Here is a 21,707-nt window from a genome sequence, read left to right on the forward strand (position 1 = left end):
AGGGAGGAAATGGTAAAATGAATCTTGGAACATCAGGAGGGAAGAAAAATGGAAAGAACAAAAATAAGCATAATTACTTTCCTTCTTGAGTTTTTCTAAATTATGTTTGGCAGTTGAAGCAAAAATTATAACACTGATGTCCTTCTCAATGTATGTTCTACTAGAGAGGCAGGAAGGTAAAGAGACCTTGCACTCAGACTAGTAAGGTGTTGCCATCAATAGAATAAGAAAAGTTAGGTATAGATGATGTAATAGCTACACCAACCACTTAAAAAGTTACACAAAGAGATGCACTCAAAAAAAACAACAACATATAAATCAAAATAAAATTATAAAAATGTTTAAATAATCCCCAAACCTAGGTGAAACAAAAAAACAGAACAAACAGAAAAAGACTGATCAATAATTACAATAAATATAAGTGGTCTAACTACATCAATTAAAAGACAGATATTGGCTGAGTATATTTAAAAAACCCAACTTCATTCTATGCTGTCTACAAAAAACTCTCTTCAAATATAAAGATATATGTAGGTTAAAAGCAGAAGGACAGAAAAAGATATCCACACAAATGTTAATCAAAAAAAGCATGAGTGACTATACTGTGATCAGATAAAGTAAATTTTATAGCAAAGAAAGAGAATATAGAGAACATTAAAAAAATAAAGGGTCAGTCCATCAAGAAGACATGGCAATCTTAAATGTGCACTTAACAGAAACAGAAATGTAAAATACATGAGACAAAACCTGACAGGATAAACAGATGAACCCACAATTATAGTTAGAGACCTCAACACCTCTCTCTGAACAACTGACAGAACAAGGACAGAAGAACTCAACAACACCATCAACCTACAGGAACTAAGCAACATACACAAGAACACTTCCCCCAATGAGAACAGAATATACACTGTTTACAAGTGCCCATCAAACCAAAATAAACCTTATACTGGACCAAAAAGAAACCTTAATAATTTTTCAAGAATTAAAGTCATACAGGGATGCCTGGGTGGCTCAGTTGTTTGAGTGTCTGCCTTCAGTTCAGGTCATGACCCCAGAGCCCTGGAGTCAAGCCCCATGTCAGGCTCCCTGCTCAGTGGAGAGTTTGCTTCTACCTCTCCATCTGCCTACCATTCCCCCTGCCTGTTTTCTCTCTCTCTCTGCCAAATAAATAAATTAAGCCTTTTTTTTAATTTTTAAAAATTAAGTCACACAGAGTATGGTTTCTGACTATAATGGAATAAACTAAAAAATCAGTAACAAAAACATAGAAAATCCCCAAAACAACTAGAAATTAAACCACATAGTTTTAAATGAGTCAAAGAGAAAATCTCAGGGAAACCAAAAACTACATGAAAGACATGGAAGTGAAAATATAAAATATCAAAATGTGTTTTTGATATTTTGATATTGCCACAGCAAAAGCAGTGCTAAATGGGAAAATTTAAACACTAAATGCTTACAACAGAAAAGAGAAAAAGTCTCAAATCAATCATGTAAGTTTGCACCTTAAGAACCCAGAAAAAGAAGAGCAAAATAAATCCAAAACCAAAAAAAAGGAAAGATACATGGATAAAAGCAAAAATCAATAAAATTTAAAGTAGAAAAACAGAGAAAGCCCAATAAATCCAAAAGCTGGTGTATGAAAAGCTAAGCCTTTTGCTTTGCAGAAGACCTTGGGAAGAAGACAGAAAGAGAAACTACACAATGGGAGAAATTATTTGCAAACCATATATCCAACAAAGGACTCATATCTGGTACATACAGAGATCTCTCAAAACCTCACAGTAAAATTATAAGCAATCCAATTAGAAAATGGGCAAAAGACATGAAGAGACATTTAATGGAACAGGATACTCAGAAAATAAGTACATGAAAAGATGTTCGACACCACTGGTCATTAGGGAAATGAAGATTAAGACCATGATGAGATCTCACCATATACTGATGATAACAGCTGAAATAAAAAACTGTGACAAAACCAAAGGCTGGCAAGGATGCAGTGAAGCCGGCTCTCTCACACACAGCTGGTGGAAATGAAGAATGATACAGCCACTCTGGGAAAAACATTGGCAGTTTCTTAATAATACTAAACATAAATTTGCCATACAATGCACCAACTGCTCTACATGGTATTTATCTAGAGAAATGAAAATTTATGTCCACATAAAAACCTGTACACTTTTTTTTTTTTTTGCACACAACTTTCAGAGCAGCTTTATTTGTAATAGCTAAAAAGTAGAAATAACCAAGATGTCCCTCAGTAGATGAATGTTTAAACAAACTGTGGTATATCCATGCTCCGGAATACTACTCAGATAAGAAAAGACACAATCTATTGATACATGGATCTCAAGGCATTATGCCAAGTGAAAAAGCCAATCTCAAAAGGACATATACCATATGATTCCAGCTATAAAACCTTCTCAAAGGGGCGCCTAGGTGGCTCAATGGGTTAAGCCTCTGCCTTCAGCTAAGGCCATGATCCCAGGGTCCTGGAATCAAGCCCCGCATCAGGCTCTCTGCTGAGCAGGGAGCCTCATTCCCCCCCGCCCCGCCTGCCCCTTTGCCTGATCTCTGTGTGTTAAATAAATAAATAAAATCTTTTCAAAAAATTATCAAAAAAACAAAATCACGGAGCTAGAAACAGTAGTAGATGCCAAAGGTTAGGAATGATGCCGGGAAGGGAGGTAAACATAAAAATCATAAAGAGACAGCCCAGGAGAGACTGCTGCGGTGGTGACAGCTGTGCAGCCCGACTGCAGGGATGATTGCAGGAATCTACAAATGGGGTAAATGAACAGAAATCCACACACATTGCACCCGTGTCCAGCTCCTGGACTTAATGCCGTGCTATAACCACATAAGCTATAGTCTATGATGAAACACAGAGAAGGGGACACAAGACCTATCCACACTATAGTTTACACTGCTTGTGAATCTATAATTATTTTAAATTATTCAAAATAACATATTTGAAGACAAATAAAATATAGTTTGCAAATCATTTAAACAAATTAAAAAATAAAACCCCTCAGTTACCTGTAAGTTAACAAAACTTACAAGATTAAACTTAATAAAGAAAAATATAAAAGTTCTGCAGGTAAAAAAGAAAAAAATTACATGGGTACAGAATAAGAGAAACTAGAAGAGAGGCGCCTGGGTGGCTCAGTCGTTAAGCTTCTGCCTTTAGCTCAGGTTGTGATCCCAAGGTCCTAGGATCAAGCCCCACAACGGGCTTCATGCTAGGTGGGAAGCCTGCTTCTTCCTCTCCCTTTACCCCTGCTTGTGTTCCCTCTCTCACTGCCTCTCTCTGTTAAAAAATAAAATCTTTAAAAATAAATAAGAGTATCCAGAAGAGACAGATTATTTTCCTAATGCCAAAAAGTCATCTGAGGGTAATCTTCTTTTTTTTTTTTTAAAGGTTTTATTTATTTATTTGACGGGGATCACACGTAGGCAGAAAGGCAGAGAGAGAGGAGGAAGCAGGCTCCCCACCAAGCAGAGAGCCTGATGCAGGGCTTGATCCCAGGACCCTGAGATCATGACCCGAGCCGAAGGCAGCAGCTTAACCCACTGAGCCACCCAGGCGCCCCATCTGAGGGTAATCTAAGGAGATTATCAGAAGAGTGTATCTGAGGCGAGCACATCTACTTGGATATAAATTCTGTATCTCAGAAACACTTGCCACAGTAGTTACCAGACAATAGTAATGTTTTAATTAATATATCTAGTACATTTCCCAAAAGAATGTCACATATTTGACTAAGCCTTCAAGGAATAGTAATTCTAATCTTATATAAACTGTTCCAAAGAACAGAAAAGAAAGCTGAAAAACTCATTTTTAAAAGCCACTATAATTTTGATTTTCAAACCAGACAAAAAGAGTACAAGAAAGGAAAATTACAGACCAATCTCACTTTTGAACATTGATGCAAAAATCCAAATAAATATTGCCAAATACAATTCAGCAGGTAGTTGGTATTTCATAAAAGTAGGGCTTATCTCATGAATGAAATAAATGACAGTTCAATATTTGAAAATATATTAATATAATTCATCATATTAGGAGCTCAACTGTCTAAAACCATATAATCATCTCAACAGAGAGACAAAAGGCCTTAAATGTTAATATCCATCCACAATTTTTTTTAAAAAATCCTCTTAGTAAACCAGAAATAGAAAGGGCTAGAAAGGGCACTGCATTAACTTGAAAAAAGCATTTCCACAAAAACCAAGAGTAATCACTAGTGGAGCACTAATATCACTGTTTAAAGTCAGAAAGACAGGGGCGCCTGGGTGGCTCAGTTGGTTTAACATCCAACTCTTGATCTCAGGGTCCTGAGATCCAGCCCCATATTGGGCTTTGCATTCAGTTCAGCAGGGAGTCTGCTTACGATTCTCTCCCTCTCCCTCTGCCTCTTCCCCCCACCCTGCTACCACCACCACCCACCCACCCCGCACTCACACATGTGCACGTGCTCTCTTTCTCCCTTTAAAGAATAAATCTTTTTTAAAAGGCCTTAAAACCTTTTAAAAATAAAATCAGAAAGACAGAAACACCCAGTCTAGTCACTGTGGCAAGGAAGAAGTTCTAGCCAGTACAAAAGACCAAGAAAAAAATACGAAATATTGGGATTGAAAGAGACAAAATAACTAGTATTTGCAGTTAACGGTCGGCATAGAAAACTTACAAGAATCTGCAAGCTAATAGAAGAAATAAGAAAAGTAAGACTGTTGGACTAAAAAACAAAAAACTCAATAGCATTCCTATATGCTAGCAATTACTAATCAGAAAATATAATTTTAGAAAATTCACAACAGCAACAAACACATAAAGATATTTAAAGTTAAATCTAGCAAAAGGTGTATGAGCCTGGGGCACCAAGGTGGCTCAGTTAAATGGCCAATTCTTGGTTTCAGCTCAGGTCATGATCTCAGGGACCTGGCATCAGGCCTCCTTGTGGCGGGGGGTGGGGGGGGGGGTCCTATGCTCAGCAGGGGGTCTCCCTCTGACCCTCCCCCGCTCTTGCACATTTTTTCTCTCTAAAATAAATAAATCTTTTTTTCAAAAAAGGTGTATGAGTTTTATGAAGACTATTAGGAAACATTACTGAAAATATGAGAGTCATCAATAAACAACAAAAAATATATACCATATTCATTGACAGAAATACTCAATTCATAAAGATGTCAAATTTTTCCCAAATTAATCTATAAAATAGGTGTGTCTCTAACCAAATCCCATTACAATTTTTCATGAAGCTTAAACTGGTTTTAAAATCTATAATAAAGAGTAAGGGCCTAAGGGTGCTGGGTGGCTCAGTGGGTTGAGCATCTGTCTTCAGCTCAGATCATGATCCTGGAGTCCTGGGATTGAGTCCCACATTGAGCTCCCTGCTCAGCAGAGGATCTGCTTCTCTGCCTCTCCCCTGGCCCACGCACAATTTCTCTCTCTCACTCACTCTCTCTCAATTAAATAACTAAAGTCTTAAAAAAAAAAAAAAAGAGTAAGGTCCTAAGAATAGCCAAGGTTATTCTGAAAAATACAAAGGAGGAAAAACCGCACCTACCAGAAATCGAGACACTTGCTAAATTAATAGTATTTAGACAGCTTGAAAATGAAACAAAATAAAAACACTAGAAATATTCCCAAGCATATATGGTACCTCAATATGATTAAAAAGGCACGACAAATTAAAATGCACTCTTTAATAAATGCCCCTGGGACAAGCATCCTTCCTTTTGGAAAGTAAGTAACTACCTCACAGCATATTCAAAAAACAAACTCAAAATTTTTTCAGATGAAAATTCAGATTTAGAAAGTCTTTATGGCTTTGGAACAGGAATGTATTTTTCAAGATGGAAACAAATTTTATATGGAAAATAATGAAATTTTAACCATATCAAAATTTTAAATTTCTCCATTTAAAAAAATCATTTAAACAGATATCATAAAATAGGAGACAATATTTGCAAAAAAATTAATATTCAGAGTATATAAAACTCCATAAAAAAGACTAAAAAATGCGGGCACCTGGGTGGCTCAGTGGGTTAAGCCTCTGCCTTCGGCTCAGGTCATGATCTCAGGGTCCTGGGATCGAGTCCCGCATCGGGCTCTCTGCTCAGCAGGGAGCCTGCTTCCTCCTCTCTTTGCCTGCCTCTCTGCCTACTTGTGATCTCTGTCTGTTAAATAAATAAATAAAATCTTTAAAAAAAGAAAGAAAGAAAAGTGGGCAAAGATATGATGAACAGGCAATGAAAGGTGCTCAACCATACTAGTCATCAGAGAAAAAGCACATTCATTAGACCAGCAAAAATTTAAGTCTACCAACATCACCTACTGTCAAGGCTGCGCAGAAACAGAAACCCTCCGCCCCGGTGATGAGAGCTTAAACCAACACAAGCACTCCAAGGAGCCACCTGGCAACAGCCACAAGGCTGAAGAGGTGCACACCTGCAGGATGTGTGCGCTACTTTCTCTTGGGAAGCTAGCATGTGTGGGTGAAGAGAGATTTACAGCACCATTCTGCGTATTAGAGAAAACTGGAAAATGTCCAAATGAAAAGAAGAACTGTTGAAATTCAAATGCTAGAACTCTGACCAAGAACTTCTTACATCAACATCGATAAATCTTAAAAACACATTATTGAGGGATTTTTTTTTTTAAAGGACAATGCAGAAGTAATTCATAGCACGGTGTCATTTGCAAACATGTAAAGGACAGACCAATGCGACATCCAGCTGAAGAGCTCTGTGCCTAGAAGGTCAGGGTAGAACACACTGGCCACAGGAAGTACCTGGCAGGGGAGGGAGTCCTAGGGAAGGGGGCGGGCTGGGGGAAAAGGGAGAGGGCTGCACCACTCTGATGCGTGTGTTTACTACGCACGCACCAGATGCAATCACGGCAGCATCTGTTCATGCCAGGTGGTGGGCACATGGGCCTATGCCATATTATCTTCTAAAAATTACTGGCTGAGATAAAAATTCATTTAAAAGAAAAACAAAAACAGGGGTACCTGGGTGGCTCAGTGGGTTAAAGCTTCTGCCGTCAGCTCAGGTCATGATCCCAGGGTCCTGGGATCAAGCCCCGCATCGGGCTCTCTGCTCAGCAGGGAGCCTGCCTGTTCCTCTCTCTGCCCGCCTCTCTGCCTGCTTGTGATCTGTCTGTCAAAAAATAAATAAATAATCTTTAAAAAAAAATCTCTGGGCTCAGTCTGTATCTCCAGTCTAGACCTTCCCCTGAGCACGACGCCTACCACCCGATGCCCACAGGACTTTCACACCCCAACTCTGCAAACGCAGCATGTCTGAAATGTACTTCCTTTGTCCTGACCCCTCCCTGCACCTCCCACGTCCTCTGTCCAGAGACGTGATCTCTACACACACACTCACTCCTCTGCTGGAAACTTTTCAGTGACTTTCATATACTCCAACAACTTAAAGCAAAAGAAAGGTAGGGAAAAACAATCAGGAAAATCCCGCGCACACAAGCACAAACAAACTGGATACCCGGGGAGCTGCTCTGGTAGAGTGGGACGGGGCTCAGGGCTGGGCACCTCGCCAGTCCAGGGGGCAAGCCTGAGGGAGCCCCTCAAGGAACAATCTGAAAATTCCTGGATGCAAAATAAAACTAAAATTCCTTAAGAGAACCAAGTCTCCCATGGCCCGGTCCTCCTGCACATTTCCAACCACGCTCCCCACCGCTCCGCTCAGGGCTGGGATCTCTTACACCATCAGAGCACGTCCGTTCTCCACAGGCCCAGTGTGCATCGCCCCTGTGTCCACCGCCATGTCTACTAGCATCCGCGAGCCTGACCACACGTCCACACAAACGCCACCTTTTCTCGGCAGGTGCCACTTCAGCCCGGGTCTTGAACTTCACCTTGTGAATGGAGCCTCTCTAGCCAGAAAAATGATTCCACTCCCAGAACCAAGACGAGCAGTGAAGCCAACAGCCCAAGGGAACCGAGGCCTCTACCTACCCCAACAGCCCTGCTTCTGCCCAAACACCTTCCCACCTCGCCCCGCGGGGTTCTCCATCTCTTGCAGCAAACTCAGCCAACAATGTACCTGTTCTTTTACTCCCACCTCTTTAACATTTCTGTGCTCTTTCTAGCTTCTGCTACTGTGAAGGTTCTGACAGCACCCATCTGAGAGCCGCCTTGCAGTCTGACAGCGAATGAAATCCTGCTAATAAGTGACTTCAGTTCCCCACCCTGTTAATGATGACAGGTTAAATGGGCCAGCCCGCTGAACGCTGCGGGCAGTTTTAAATGGCAACGCGTTCAAGTAAAAGGTGCAAGGTCAGCCTTTTAGAGCTGTGGCACTTAACAAGGTTAAATCCAATGTGCTCTGAGAAGTCAGAAAGTCCAATTTATCAGTCCAGCATGGAACAATCAAGTTCTGGAGCACTCGTGATGATAAAATTCACAAAAGACTCATCTGGCCTACAAAGTGCCAACTGTGACGGACTTCACTGTGTCCCTTCAAAATTCCTACACTGGACCCCCTGCCCCCAGTGTTAGTGCATTCGGAGATGGGGACTAGGAGGACGTAATAAAAGTTAAATGAGGTCATAAGGTGGAGTCTTTTTTTCTTTTTAAGATTTTATTTATTTATTTGACAGAGAGAGATCACAAGTAGGCAGAGAGGCAGGCAGAGAGAGAGGAGGAAGCAGGCTCCCCACTGAGCAGAGAGCCCGATGCGGGACTCGATCCCGGGACCCCGAGATCATGACCTGAGCCGAAGGCAGCGGCTTATCCCACTGAGCCACCCAGGTGCCCCGGTGGAGTCTTAATCTAATTGAACTGTTGCCTTCTAAGAAGAGGAAGAGACAACAGGGACTGAGCGCAGGGAAAAGGCCAAGTGAGAACAGGGTGAGAAGGTGCCATCTGCAGACCAAGGAGGGCGGCCACTCCAAAATCCAGCAGTGACCGCACCTTGATCTTGGACTCCATTCTGGGATCAAATACATTCTGTTGTTTAAGACATTCAGTCTGTGGTATTTTGTAAGGGCAGCCCTAGCAAACTGTGACACCAGATTATGAATTTTAACTAAAGATACAGCAGACAAATCACGCCTCTCATTGAAGACACCCCACCATGGTACTTCAAACCTAGAAGTCAAATTCCTGATCAACTTCATCCTGCCGGCCAGGAAACAGAATGAGGTGACTGAACTGTGCTCAAGGAACCTGAGGACACACATATGCACCCAAAGGGGCTTCCGTCTTCCCTTGAATAAATGCTAAGCTCCTTGTCCCCAGCTCTCCTAAGCTTTCCCTGTTCCATACTGCTCACAAGAGCCAGTCATTACAAAAACGTCACTGGCCTCGGACCACTCAGAATTTCTAAGATCACAACTCATCTTACAAGAGCTACAGTTAGGAGGCAGCGTTTCCTTTACTCTGGAAGGACAGACATTACTCTGGTAAACCGTCCCCAAGTAACAACGCAGAATTTGAATACTTCCAGAGGAGAATTTTTCCCTATAAACAACTGACCCGACCTGGGACGCTGTGGGGAACAAAGAGTGGGGAGGATACACTGTTGCCAAAATGTGAGAACATTTCTTCTTTGAAGTTGATCATCCTCTATGGACTAAAATTTAAACAAAAGCAGACACTCTGAACACAATGAAACAGTCATCGGGCCTCTCATTTAAAAAAAAGAAAAAAAGAAAAAATTAAAAAAGGTCTTTCGGTAGAGTGAATAGTGCAGCACAATGGATATTTAGTCCACAGAGCTGCCAAGTTAACGAAACTATACTCATTTAAGATACGAATTAACCTTATAGGACCAGATCTGCTTCTTCAAAGAAGCTCTGACATTCTTGATTGAAGGAAAAGCCCCCGCCCACCAGCCAGGGGGAAACACCAGTGACAGTGAAGAGGGGCTCATCAGGAGACAAGCTGAGGGTCGGAAGGCTGGGGTTTCTCAGGCCGCAGTGACAGTCCACAGCAATGTTCAGCCACTAGGTGTGTCAATATTACAACCCTCCCCAGTCCCCAGAACAGCCTTCTGAAAGCAGATGACAGGTCAAACAATACGCCTTGAAAAACAGACTGTTGAGAACCCCAATCCTTTAGAAACGCGAGGGTGGGCTGTACTTACATGAAGGAATAATGAACTGGGGCTCAGTGTTGCCTGCGTAGCCAAGCTTGGTGTACCTAAAAGCACAAAGTCATCAACACAGGTTTAGACAATAATACTCTCCCTTGGATCCCACTAGCGTCTTCTATTATAAGCTCTCCAAGTCCAAAAATAGCAAGCCTCAGAGTGGCCACTTGAATTAAATAAATAAATAAATAAATAAAAAGCTTCTGATGACTGAGAAGCAAACCCTAGTTTCAGATAAGCAAGCTGTTATTAGAACAGAACACGTTGTGCTCGTTTCTACCGGGGACAAGCTTGCACACGTGCAATCACACGTAAACCACATTTCTGCATCCCCACCAACGTACAAGAGCCCTTACACTCTTTCGCTTTTTAAAAAAACCCCGTAGAGAAAGTAAATATTATCCCTATTTAGCAGATGAGAACACTGAGGCGCTGGGGAGCTAATTCCGCTGCCCAAGGCCAAGCAGCTGGTGAAGTGGGGGGTGGGGGGGCAGTGGTGGGTAAAATCCAATCTGAATATACAGGCTAAATTCCAGAGCTGGCGCTCATAAGAAGTGTACTTACTTCTCAAACTTCATGAACTTTGGGGGGGGGTAAAAATGATTATATAATTTTCTTAAAATGTCATGGCATATGTCTAGAAACAGCTACTGCCACCTCCTGAGACTATCTGACAGGAGCATCTCTTTATCATCTCATTTCAGAAGGAGCCCATTTTCTGTCAAGATCCTCTGTGTGATGGATTCCAAAAGTCTTAACTAAAACAAATGCCAAAATACTACTATCTGTTCCAAAAGCATTTGCTAATCCCTTAAATTTAAAAAAAAAAAAAAGTGGTGGGGGGGACCACCACTGAGAACCATCTGCTGGAAATAAAAAATTGAAAACCAAAAAGACTCATCAGCTCTTCCTTTCTTATTAGGCCTACGGTAATGAACAGTAAAGTCTGGACAAGTGAGCCAACGTTCTACAGTAAGGCTCGTAATGAAGAAAAAAACTCCCCAACAGTGTTGAAAGTGACTTTATTAATTCATTCCTTTTTATAAATTATTTTAAGACGCTCGATACTAAAATTTTTTGATGTAGTAGTACATTCCAAATTCTAATAAATTAATTTTATGATTTTTCAATGTATTTTACCATATGCTAATTTTACTATTTCTGAACACACCGTGAATGAATAAGCTTTGGTGAGCCAAAAACGGCAAGTGAGCTCCCTTTAAATCACGCCTTACTGCTTACTGTCTCCAGGGATCTAACGTCTTGGTGCCACAAGGACCCAGGTGAGGCTGGGCTCTGAAAGCCACCAGGCCCCAAAAGAAGTTTCCGAGACCCACCTGAGGGCCCCCCAAGTTCCACAAATAACCAGACACACAAACAAAGTGGACCCCATGCCAGGGCTCACTAGACCCAGAGGAAGGTTTCAAAGTCAACCCAGAGCGAGCCAGGGACTTTCCAGAAGACAGACAACATATCCTGAACTACTAAAAATTCCCAATTCAACCACCATTCTGGAAGTATATTTCAGACAATCAATACAAACGAACTGAATTTCTGACCCAAGGCTCAAGAAGCCTAGCAAGCAGGTCAGAAATCACTAAAATCCTCAAATTTAAGATTGTGTTATTTAAAAGGCCACATCACCCACCCACCCACCCCAAAAAATAGGCATCTCGAGCTTCGAGAATCTCTGCCTGTCCACACTGATGGATTCCAAGCCACACGATGACGGAACGTAGTCCTTCCTGACTGCAGCCCCGCCCCGGCACCGCACCTGGGAGGCAGCAAGCACTCCAGCAAGATCTGCCCGGTGCGTTCTTAGCCATGTAAGGAAAGGTCATTGCTGTCCAACTGCTGGGCAAAGGAGCAGTGTTGGAAAGGGGGATGCTGAAAGTCAGAAATGCAAGGTGATGGGCCACAAAAAGCCAGACCCGCCATCTAGCAAAATCCTTCATTTATAGGTGAGAAAGCACTTGCCTCTGTGATGAGATTATTTTCAAAAAAAAGAAAAGAAAAACCTGAAACAAATACAGTAAAATATTAACACTTATTAAGATTAGGTGCTAAGTATCATTTCTATCTACTATTCTGTGTTATTTCTGAAAGTGAAGCGTGTGTTGTGCTGGTTATGACCACGCACTCCGGCACGAGACTGCTCGGGTTCAAGTCCCAGCTCCATTATTCGCCAAATGTGTGGCTTTGGGCAAGTTACCATACCTATCTGTACCTCAGTTTCTCCATCTGTAAAATGGGGATAATAATACAACCTATTTCCTAGGGTGCGTTTTATATATAAATAGGGAAACAGAAAGCGCTAGAACATGCTATCTATAGGTTTTACTTTTTCACTATTGTTATTTTTCTGTACATTTGAAAAATTTCCTAATTTAAAATTTCAAAAATCTCAGAAAACACACACATAGTATGGTCTGTGGCTGTGTTCAGTCTTTCTGCTGTACGTGACTCTATAGGCCAGAGAAAAACACCTTGCGCGGTGGGAGAAATAAAATGCAAATGGTAAACCCTGCAGATATCAGCTCTCCTTCCGCAACTGTGTCCTATACCCTGCAGTCATGAACTACAGCCCAGAGCAGCAAAATGTGCCTGCAGAAATGGGCTGGGGCACGCTTAAATCCACAGCTCCAAAATTCAACTGATGATGCCACCACCACGGGCCACTAGCCAGCAGCTGCTGGAATGCTGGGATCCCGCAAGCACTCTCTTGGACAGACAGCCCTCAAGGGTGGCCTTCCGTCATCCGTCACACGGGTAATGGAGCATCAATAACATTAAGCAAACAACGATTTTCATCACTGAGGCAAACTAATATTAAGACACATGAGGGACGCCTGGGTGGCTCAGTTGGTTGGACGACTGCCTTCGGCTCAGGTCATGATCCTGGAGTCCCGGGATCGAGTCCCGCATCGGACTCCCGGTTCCATGGGGAGTCTGCTTCTCTCTCTGACCTTCTCCTCATTCATGCTCTCTCTCACTGTCTCTCTCTCAAGTAAATAAATAAAATCTTAAAAAAAAAAAAAAAAGACACATGAATGTTTTGGGGCACCTGGGTGGCTCAGTGGGTTAAGCCTCTGCCTTCGGCTCAGGTCATGATCCCAGGGTCCTCAGATCGAGCCCCGCATCGGGCTCTCTGCTCGGCAGGGAGCCTGCTTCCCTTTCTCTCCCTGCCTGCCTCTCTGCCTCCTTGTGATCTCTGTCAACTAAATAAATAAAATCTTTTAAAAAAAAAAAGACATATGAATGTTTTTATGTATAAACAAATTACAATGAGCTCCCCTACCCAAACTGAAACCATTAAAAACAGTAGCAAAAGTACAAATTACTCAGATTACTTAAGGTAACTCAGTATCTTTAGATTTTGCTACTCCTTACAGAGCATCAAATACACTTGAGGTTTTGTTCTTTGAATAATCACAATGTAATGAATGTTTAACAAGATTTATTTTAATAACATCTTCATCAACCGAGGCTCATACCAAACTTCAATGAGAACATATTAAATGTAACAGCGTAAATGTGGCCTAACAAGCACTCACCCTATAAGCCTCTCCCAGGACGACAATCCAGTGCTAGCCTGGAAGCCCCCTTAGAGGCAATTTTACAACTATATAAAGAGCAGAACCAAAAAAAAAAATCAACACATAAAACACAACTATTAAATAAGGACTGTGTTCAAGACACCATTTATGAAAACAAAGAGGCATTTTTTTCTTCTTCCAGTCAGTTTCCCAGCTAGCAGCATGGAGCAGGCTTACCACGAGGATCCTAAGATAGGAAGGAGAAAAGCACGGCCCCAGTCCTCAAAATACTGCTCCACACGTTTACCTATTAGAAACGGGATTTCGGGACGCCTGGGTGGCTCAGTTGGTTACGCAGCTGCCTTCGGCTCAGGTCATGATCCCAGTGTCCTGGGGTCGAGTCCCACATCGGGCTCCTTGCTCAGCGGGGAGCCTGCTTCTCCCTCTGCCTCTGCCTGCTACTTTGTCTGCCTATGCTCACTCTCTCTGACAAATAAATAAATAGAAACGGGATTTCAAATTGATTTTTTTAATTGCAACATGGCCTACTTTCTCTGAAAGGCAGGTTGAAGATCACCTGGGTAGGCTTCCAGAAAATCTGCACCAAACCTTCTGAACAGATCACCACGGAAACATCAAAAAGATATACTCTCAGTACCGTCCCAGAATCACTGGCGGGAATCCCCAGATTCCTGTAACTTTAGCATCTTCCGTCCCAACCCCAGGGTTCTGATAGTATGCTTAGAAATCATTAGATAACACGAATCACAAATGACTAAATAAAACGAGTAACATTGGGAAGGAGGAGACAAAATGTATTTGTAAATGAGAATTGCAGACCCAGACTTCCTAAGGAAACCAAGTAGAAAAGTAAACGAAATGAGAAATTCAGTGAAATGGCCAGTTACTAAATACACAGACAAAAACCTGACGAGAAGTGAGAATCCACACTGGCTGAAAAGATCCCGATCGCAATGGCAACAACACGGGGTCACACTGCCTTCAAGACTACGCTACACCGACACACAGAGCGATGCAGAGATGGGGAGAGGCGTGTGCGAGGAACTCTCCATACACAAGCCGGCAAATAAACTGAGCCAGGCCTTACTCTTACACAGGAAGAGTACTGGTTTTTTTAAGAAATGTCAAATGGCATTAAATTCACCTACAAATTGATCCCAAGACCATTCAGCCTCAGCCAGTACTGACGAAGGTGGCAGGGAGTACACATGGGCAGCAGTGAAAGGCCGGGGAGTCATTATACACATTCTCTATCAGAATTTTAAATGCATATCCCCTATTCTCCACACAGCACATTTCTGGGAATCTACCCCACAGAAGCACTTTAAGACATAGGCAAAGAAAAGAACAAAAAATGTTCACTGCAGCATTATAATAGCAAAACAACAACAAAAAACTGGAAACACCCAAATGCATCAACACAGGATGTACTATATAAATCATAATAATTCCATAAAATGCTCTACAGCCATCGAAAATGGAGATTGACGTTACTGCCATACACAGATAGGCAATATGCACTCTGAAACAGCCCATGTTTGTGATGTGAGGGAGTTTAATGGGACTTGCAACACTGGGTCCAAAACACAGCACTAGGACTTCGGGCAAGTAAATGAATCCCGCGTACATCAGCTGCTTCATCTGTAAAAGATAAATAACAATAATCCCTACCTAATGTTAACCAGTTTGATTTCCAGGAAATATTAAATATTACCATTTCCAGGAAATATTTCCTAATTCAAAAAGTAAAAGGATCCATTATTTGAACATTTTGAGGCGCTCCTGGGCAGCCCAGTTGGTTGAGTACCTGACTCTTGATTTCAACTCAGATCATGATTTCAGGGTTGTAAGATCGATTCCCTGCAACAGCCCACACTCCAGGCAGAGTCCGCTTGAATTTCTCTCCCTCTGCCCCTCCTGCACACACACGCACATCTCTAATAAATCATCTTTTTTTAAATGTTATTTGAGCATTTGAGCTATCTTTATTTTTCCACATAATACCCTTAGAAAATGTTCTACTAGAGTTTTAGTACTTTACCAATTTGTGCAAATCCTTACGTTCCAATGATATGAATCCTTGCTCCTATACACATCACCAATTTTTCCCAGTTATACATTTCCTGGCAGACAACCGTTGACAGTTGAGATAATCATATCTACCAATTATCTTCCTAAATAACTTCCTGTCTCATTTCAATTTTGAAAGTCCCTCGCTGTATTAAAATTTTGTATTATTTCTCTTCCAGGTCTATGTATATCTTTTCATCCAAATGGGAAGAGCTATGTCAATCAAATTTTCCCAGGTGTGTACATAAGGAATCAAGACCAACAATTCTGATGTTAAAAGCCCTTGATTTTTTGTTTGTTTGAACATTCTCTTCCAAAAGGATAGCCAGCGTAGTAAAGGTAGGCATCATTCTCAAGAAAATGTAAACTACGCCACATTCTCAAACTCAAGGCTACTTCCATACGTCCCCTGGCTTGAGACCCCTTCTCACACAGCAATAGAACGAGGAGCTGTATAAGGCAATACCCATAGTTACCACTCAGCCTTGTACCCAAGTCTGTCCTCATTGTCCATACTTCAAAACACCATAAAAAGGTATCCATGAAGAAGTCTCACTCCCCATCCTGCCCCGTGCACCCCACTTCTGCCTTCCACCGCTTCCTATTCTTACGTGTCCTTCCAAAGTCTCCTCCTGTAAATACAATATATCCTCATTTGCCCCAAACATTTTAAACAGCCCTGGTGCAAAGATTCTTTCACTCTTCTGGTAAACGCCACTATTTTTCCACAGCAGTAACACACAGACTTTTCAATTCTGCCGTCAAGAGAATTAATCTGACTACTGTCAACTCAACATATTTATATATAGTTAAAATTCCTCCTACAACCATGTGTCTAGAGCAGAAGGTGACAACTTAAGCTCAATTAATCTATGTTTAAAAGTGGAAATGTCACATCCTAGAACAGTGTTTTTCAAACTGTACCCTGTAGGGAGGTTCTTTCCACTGAGACCCCTTATGAGGTCCAGTCTTATACCCCAAACTTCAGCCAAAACAGCTCTACTCCTTCCTGAGGTTTTCAGTTAAAAAAAAAAAAAAAAAAGTGATTGCAACGGCCTTAGACTATGGTTCTGATAAAACTAAAACTATCCCCAGATCTCAGTTACCATTTCTAAATAATACACACCCTCTCTGCATTGTATACTATAAACTAATAACACGATCGAGTGCTTCAAACATTCCTTGGGCTACTGAATAGAAAAGGGTAGTCTCTGTTTCCAGGACGAAGAGTTTAATATATAACTTCACATTTACTCGTTATTTTCTCTAAATCCAATACCTTTTTTTCTTTGTCTATGTGATCTGTGAATTTGCCTTTACTGAATATACTTCTCCATTTGTCCTTCTATAAGCAGCATTTTTTGATCTGTGTTTGGTAAATATAAGACCATGAGGTATGGTCTTTTTGTGAATTTTGATCACTATAAAGTGAACTCTAACTTCTAGGTTAAAATGGTAGACTAAATATATAATATAATTATTTTACTCTGTCCCAAAGCCCCACTAAAATCAAAGCAAAATGGTTTCTTTAAAGCTGTGTTAAACCACAACCACAGGAAGAAAAGAAGAGGCGCCAGTAACAAAGGTTTGGTTCAGAGGAGCTGAGGATCGGGGTAACCGGCTTTGGGAGAGGAAAACAGGCAGAGGCCAAAGCTGAGAACCAGCCCAGCAAACACGCCTGCATCCTTAAAGGCTCCAGAAATAGACAGCTGCAGAGGAGCCTCTGGAAGTAAGACCGAAGGGCCTAAACCAGGCAGCCCGGGTTAGATTCCCCACCCACATGCTGGGGGCCACAGCTCCCCCCTGACCCCAGCATTCTCCAGAAGCTGACTCTTTGGAGGTGGTAAAGCTAAAGGTCTCTGGCCCCGGAGTCACTGGGCACAGGTGAAGCCAGCACCATCCCGACACCAAAGGCCCTCTGGCCTGCATCCACAGTAAACACGGATGCTCAGACACCCTCTCCCACGCCCTCCTCTCTCTTCCTGTCCTCTCGCAGAACACCAGCACCCAGGCCCGGCCCACCAAACAGAGGATCCCAAGCAGAATCTCTGGGGAGATGAGCAGTTCAAAAAGAAAGATCAATAGACCCTAAATCCCAGGAGACTCCCCAAAAAACAACCTGCCAGTATCACCCTTTGAGAAGCTCAAAATCAATAAGCAAATCTACACATTGAGAGTCCAATGCTCATTTTATTTTTTTGACTTCTCATCATGAGCAGGCAGCCAGGAATTACCAACATCTGAGGAAAGCCTCCATCACCAAATAGAGTGAGAGCATGCAAATCAAAAACCAACTCAGAAGAAACAAAACCTACTCGGGGAGAAACCTGCACAACCACCAAGAAAACCACGATCCTCAATACCCTATGAGAAGACACCACATCCAAAAAACAAAATGAGAGGCTATTAGTAAAAGAACATTTAGAAAACACAAAGAATTTTGGAAATTGAAAATAAGAGCAGAATTGAAAACACTGAAGAGAAGGGTAAGAAGACAAGGCAAGGTGTATCCTAGAAGCAAGGAACCAGGACTGGATGATGGAAAACGAGAGAGACAAGAAAATCAGAGAGTCAGCCCAAGAATTCTACACAGAAACCACAGGAGTCTCAGGGCATGCAGGTGAGCACAGGACAGACAGATAGAAAGATGCACACACAGTGGAGGAAGAAATAATCTAAAAGTATTACCCAGAATTCAAAGATGCTTATTTCCAGACTGCAGGAACTCACAAAATGCCCAGCACAGAGGAAAACAAACCTACTTCAAAGCACATCATTGTGAAATTTCAGAAACCAGTGACCAAGTAGAAATCCTAAAATCTCCCAAAAAGGAGAATGGGGAGTCAAAGGCACAAAGTCTTCAGACTTCTCAGCAGTAAAACCAGAAGCAAGAAAACAAAGAATCAGTGTCTTAAAAATTCTGAAGGTAAATTATTTCCAATACCGAATACTACACCCTAACAATCAACCAAGTGAGGGATTAGAGAAAAAACATTTCAGAAAAGCAAGACATTTTAAAAATTCACCTCCCACACGTTCTTTCTGAGAAAGCTACTGGAGGATACCCTCCACCAAAACAAAGGAGAAAACCAAAAAAGAAGACACGGAACAGGAGAGAGGTTCATGAACCCCCGGACTGATGGCAGGAGACACCAGGATGACAAACGTGCACAGATGGACGGAAATGAGACTCAGGACCCAGGCACAGCAAAGGCACTCACCACAAACCCCTGCACTGCTAGGTCACCGTCCCTGCCCCCCAAAGCTGGGAGGACTACGAGCAGGGAGGAAAGCAGACAGCAGGAAGGAATGGACTCAGAAAACACACTCAATCCAGGAGAAAGGCAAAGGAAAGGCCTAGAAGGTTATAAGGAAAGTCCCAGGCTATGTGGCAGGCCTGGGAGGCAACGCCCCAGAGAGAAGGACAGAGGTCCGCAAAGGGGAGGTCTCCAAAAACAAACAGACTCTGGTAGGATCTGTAATGTGATTAGCCTTGTGGAAAGCTGTACTGAGAAGCTGGCTACTTAAAAATATGGATAACTGGGACGCCTGGGTGGCTCAGTTGGTTAAGCAGCCGCCTTTGGCTCAGGTGATGATCCCAGCGTCCTGGGGTCGAGTCCCACATCGGGCTCCTTGCTCGGCGGGGAGCCTGCTTCTCCCTCTGCCTCTGCCTGCCATTCTGTCTGCCTGTGCTCGCTCTCTCTCCCTCTCTCTCTGACAAATAAATAAAATCTTAAAAAAAAAATATGGAAAATAATTAGCAGTGGATACCAAGAAAACAAAAAAGGCAATCATTAACTTCCATAAAAACAAAATGTAAGAGACAAAAATACTTGTAGTATACTTTCATAAATGAGGACATATACCTGCATAGGCCTAACAGTATAAATGCTGATCACAAATTAAGTGGAAAATGTAATAATATCTCTCTATTGGGAGAACAGGGAAGGAGAAACAGGGCAAAGGCAGAATGAGAGACACCATCATCTAACACCAGTAAATTAACAGATAATGTGAAAAATTGGTAATCAAAAAATAGATCCATGTGCCTATTACTTAGAAACATGGACATCCATAAATGCTGGAAGACACAGATTAAAGCTGAAAGTAGTTACTTCTGGGCAAAGACAGAGAACAGCAGGCAGGACAGCACCCCTCATGTTTGCACATTGGCCTCTGAGCACTATTTGACTCTTTTCATTCGTGTGCAGATTACTCTTATGAAATCAAAATTTTTATCAAAACTTGTAACATCACGTTTAAATCATACTCTTGCATTCTGCTGGTCTGCCTTTGTTCGGTACATTTTTGACCATTCTTTTACTTTCTGACAAAGCAGATCTCGGCTTTCGGGAGACTAGAAACAGGACGCCGGCACCATGGGACAGCAACAGCTGGGGGAGGCGCTCCATGAGGCAGCAGTGCCTTCCACAAAGCAGCGGGAAATAATGACAGAAGACTCAACACTGCACGCTCAGTCCAACGTGGAGTAAGTGGAGATAAAAAACGGGAAGACCGAAATACCGTCATGAGTAAAGCAGCTCATGTCGAACTCTGAACCCAAAGACAGAGAACAGATCTTCACATACAAGTAGGACCTGCACAAAACGGACCATGTCTAAGACGCCATGAAGCCCAAATAAGAGAAATAAAGCTAACAGCATTCTCTGAGCAATACTGCAACAACACTAGAAATTAAAAACAAAAACCAAAAAAATAAACAGGCCCGTATACCTGAAAATTTTAAAACATGCTAGTACAGAAATACTAGTTACGGGGGAACTCAAAAGAAAAATACAGAAATTTCTTTAAAATTATAAGGAAAAAAAATGTATCTAAATCTAAGGGATACATACAGCTTAGGACATGACAACCAAAATTCTGTAGTATTCATTCCCCTCAATTAAAGGAAAAAATAAAAATGAATTTAACATCTAATTCAAAAACAAAAAGACAAGAACAAAGGAAAGCCAGGAAAAAAAATAAAGATAAAAGCAACATAAACGAGTCAAAAAAACAGAAAAATAACAGGGTCCTGGGATCAAGCCCCGCATCGGGCTCTCTGCTCAATAGCCAGCCTGCTTGCCTTCCTCTCTCTCTGCCTGCCTCTCTGCCCACTTGTGATCTCTGTCTGTCAAATAAATAATTAATAAACAAATAAAAATCTTAAAAAAAAATTCAACTTTGTTAACATACAGTGTATCATGAGCTTCAGAGGTAGAGGTCCGTGATGCATCGGTAGCATGTAACACCCCGTGCTCATCACATCACGTGCCCTTCTTCATGCTGTCACCCAGTGACCCCGCCCCCCACCCCCCTCCCCTCCAGCAGCCCTCAGTTTGTTTCCTAGAGTTAAGAGTCTCTCATGGTTTTGTCTGCCTCTCTGAGTTAATTTTATTTTTCCTTCCCTTCGCCTATGCTCATCTGTTTTGTTTCTTAAATTCCACATGAGCGAAATCATATGGTTGTCTTTCCTGACTTATTTCACTTAGCATAATACCCTCTACTTCTATCCACATAGTTACAAATGGCAAGAGTTCGTTCTTTTTTGATGGCTGAGGAATGTCCCATTGTAGATATACATCACATCTCCTTTTTCATCTGTTGATGGACATCTCGGCTTTCTCCACAGTGTGGACACTGCTGCTATAAACATTGGGGTGCATGTGTCCCTTCGGATCACTATTTTTGTATCCTTCGTATTAAATATCTAGTAGTGCAATTGCTGGGTCATAGGTTAGCTCTATTTTTTACTTTGTGAGGAACTTCCATGCTGTTTTCCAGAGTGGCTGCACCAGCTTGCATTCCCACCAACAGTGGAGGAGGGTTCCTCTTTCTCCACATCCTCACCAACACCTGTTATTTTCTGACTCGTTAATTTTTAGCTGTTCTGACTGGTGAGAGTTGGTACCTCATTGTGGGTTTGGTCTGTATTTCCCTGATGCTGAGTGATGTGGA

General features: G+C 41.9%; 1 protein-coding gene across 5 annotated transcripts in view; it reads right to left on the reverse strand.

Annotated features, from left to right (window-relative positions):
• Positions 1 to 21,707, reverse strand: part of ACTR3B (actin related protein 3B) — a 74,527-nt gene that overhangs the window by 45,988 nt on the left and 6,832 nt on the right. For 3 of the 5 annotated variants that reach the window (XM_045086325.1, XM_045086323.1, XM_004765998.3), the window contains exon 2: positions 10,117 to 10,172. The exons of 1 other annotated variant lie outside the window; for it this stretch is intronic. In XM_045086325.1, the coding sequence (XP_044942260.1) occupies positions 10,117 to 10,172 (56 nt within the window). Of the gene's footprint in view, positions 1 to 7,019; positions 7,039 to 10,116; positions 10,173 to 21,707 lie in introns of those variants that run through there. One more of the 5 variants, XM_045086326.1, reaches the window with a different exon arrangement.

Source organism: Mustela putorius, unplaced genomic scaffold (genome assembly GCF_011764305.1).
Source record: "Mustela putorius furo isolate JIRA1106 unplaced genomic scaffold, ASM1176430v1.1 tig00000929_pilon_pilon_pilon, whole genome shotgun sequence".
NCBI classification, from domain to species: domain Eukaryota; kingdom Metazoa; phylum Chordata; class Mammalia; order Carnivora; family Mustelidae; genus Mustela; species Mustela putorius.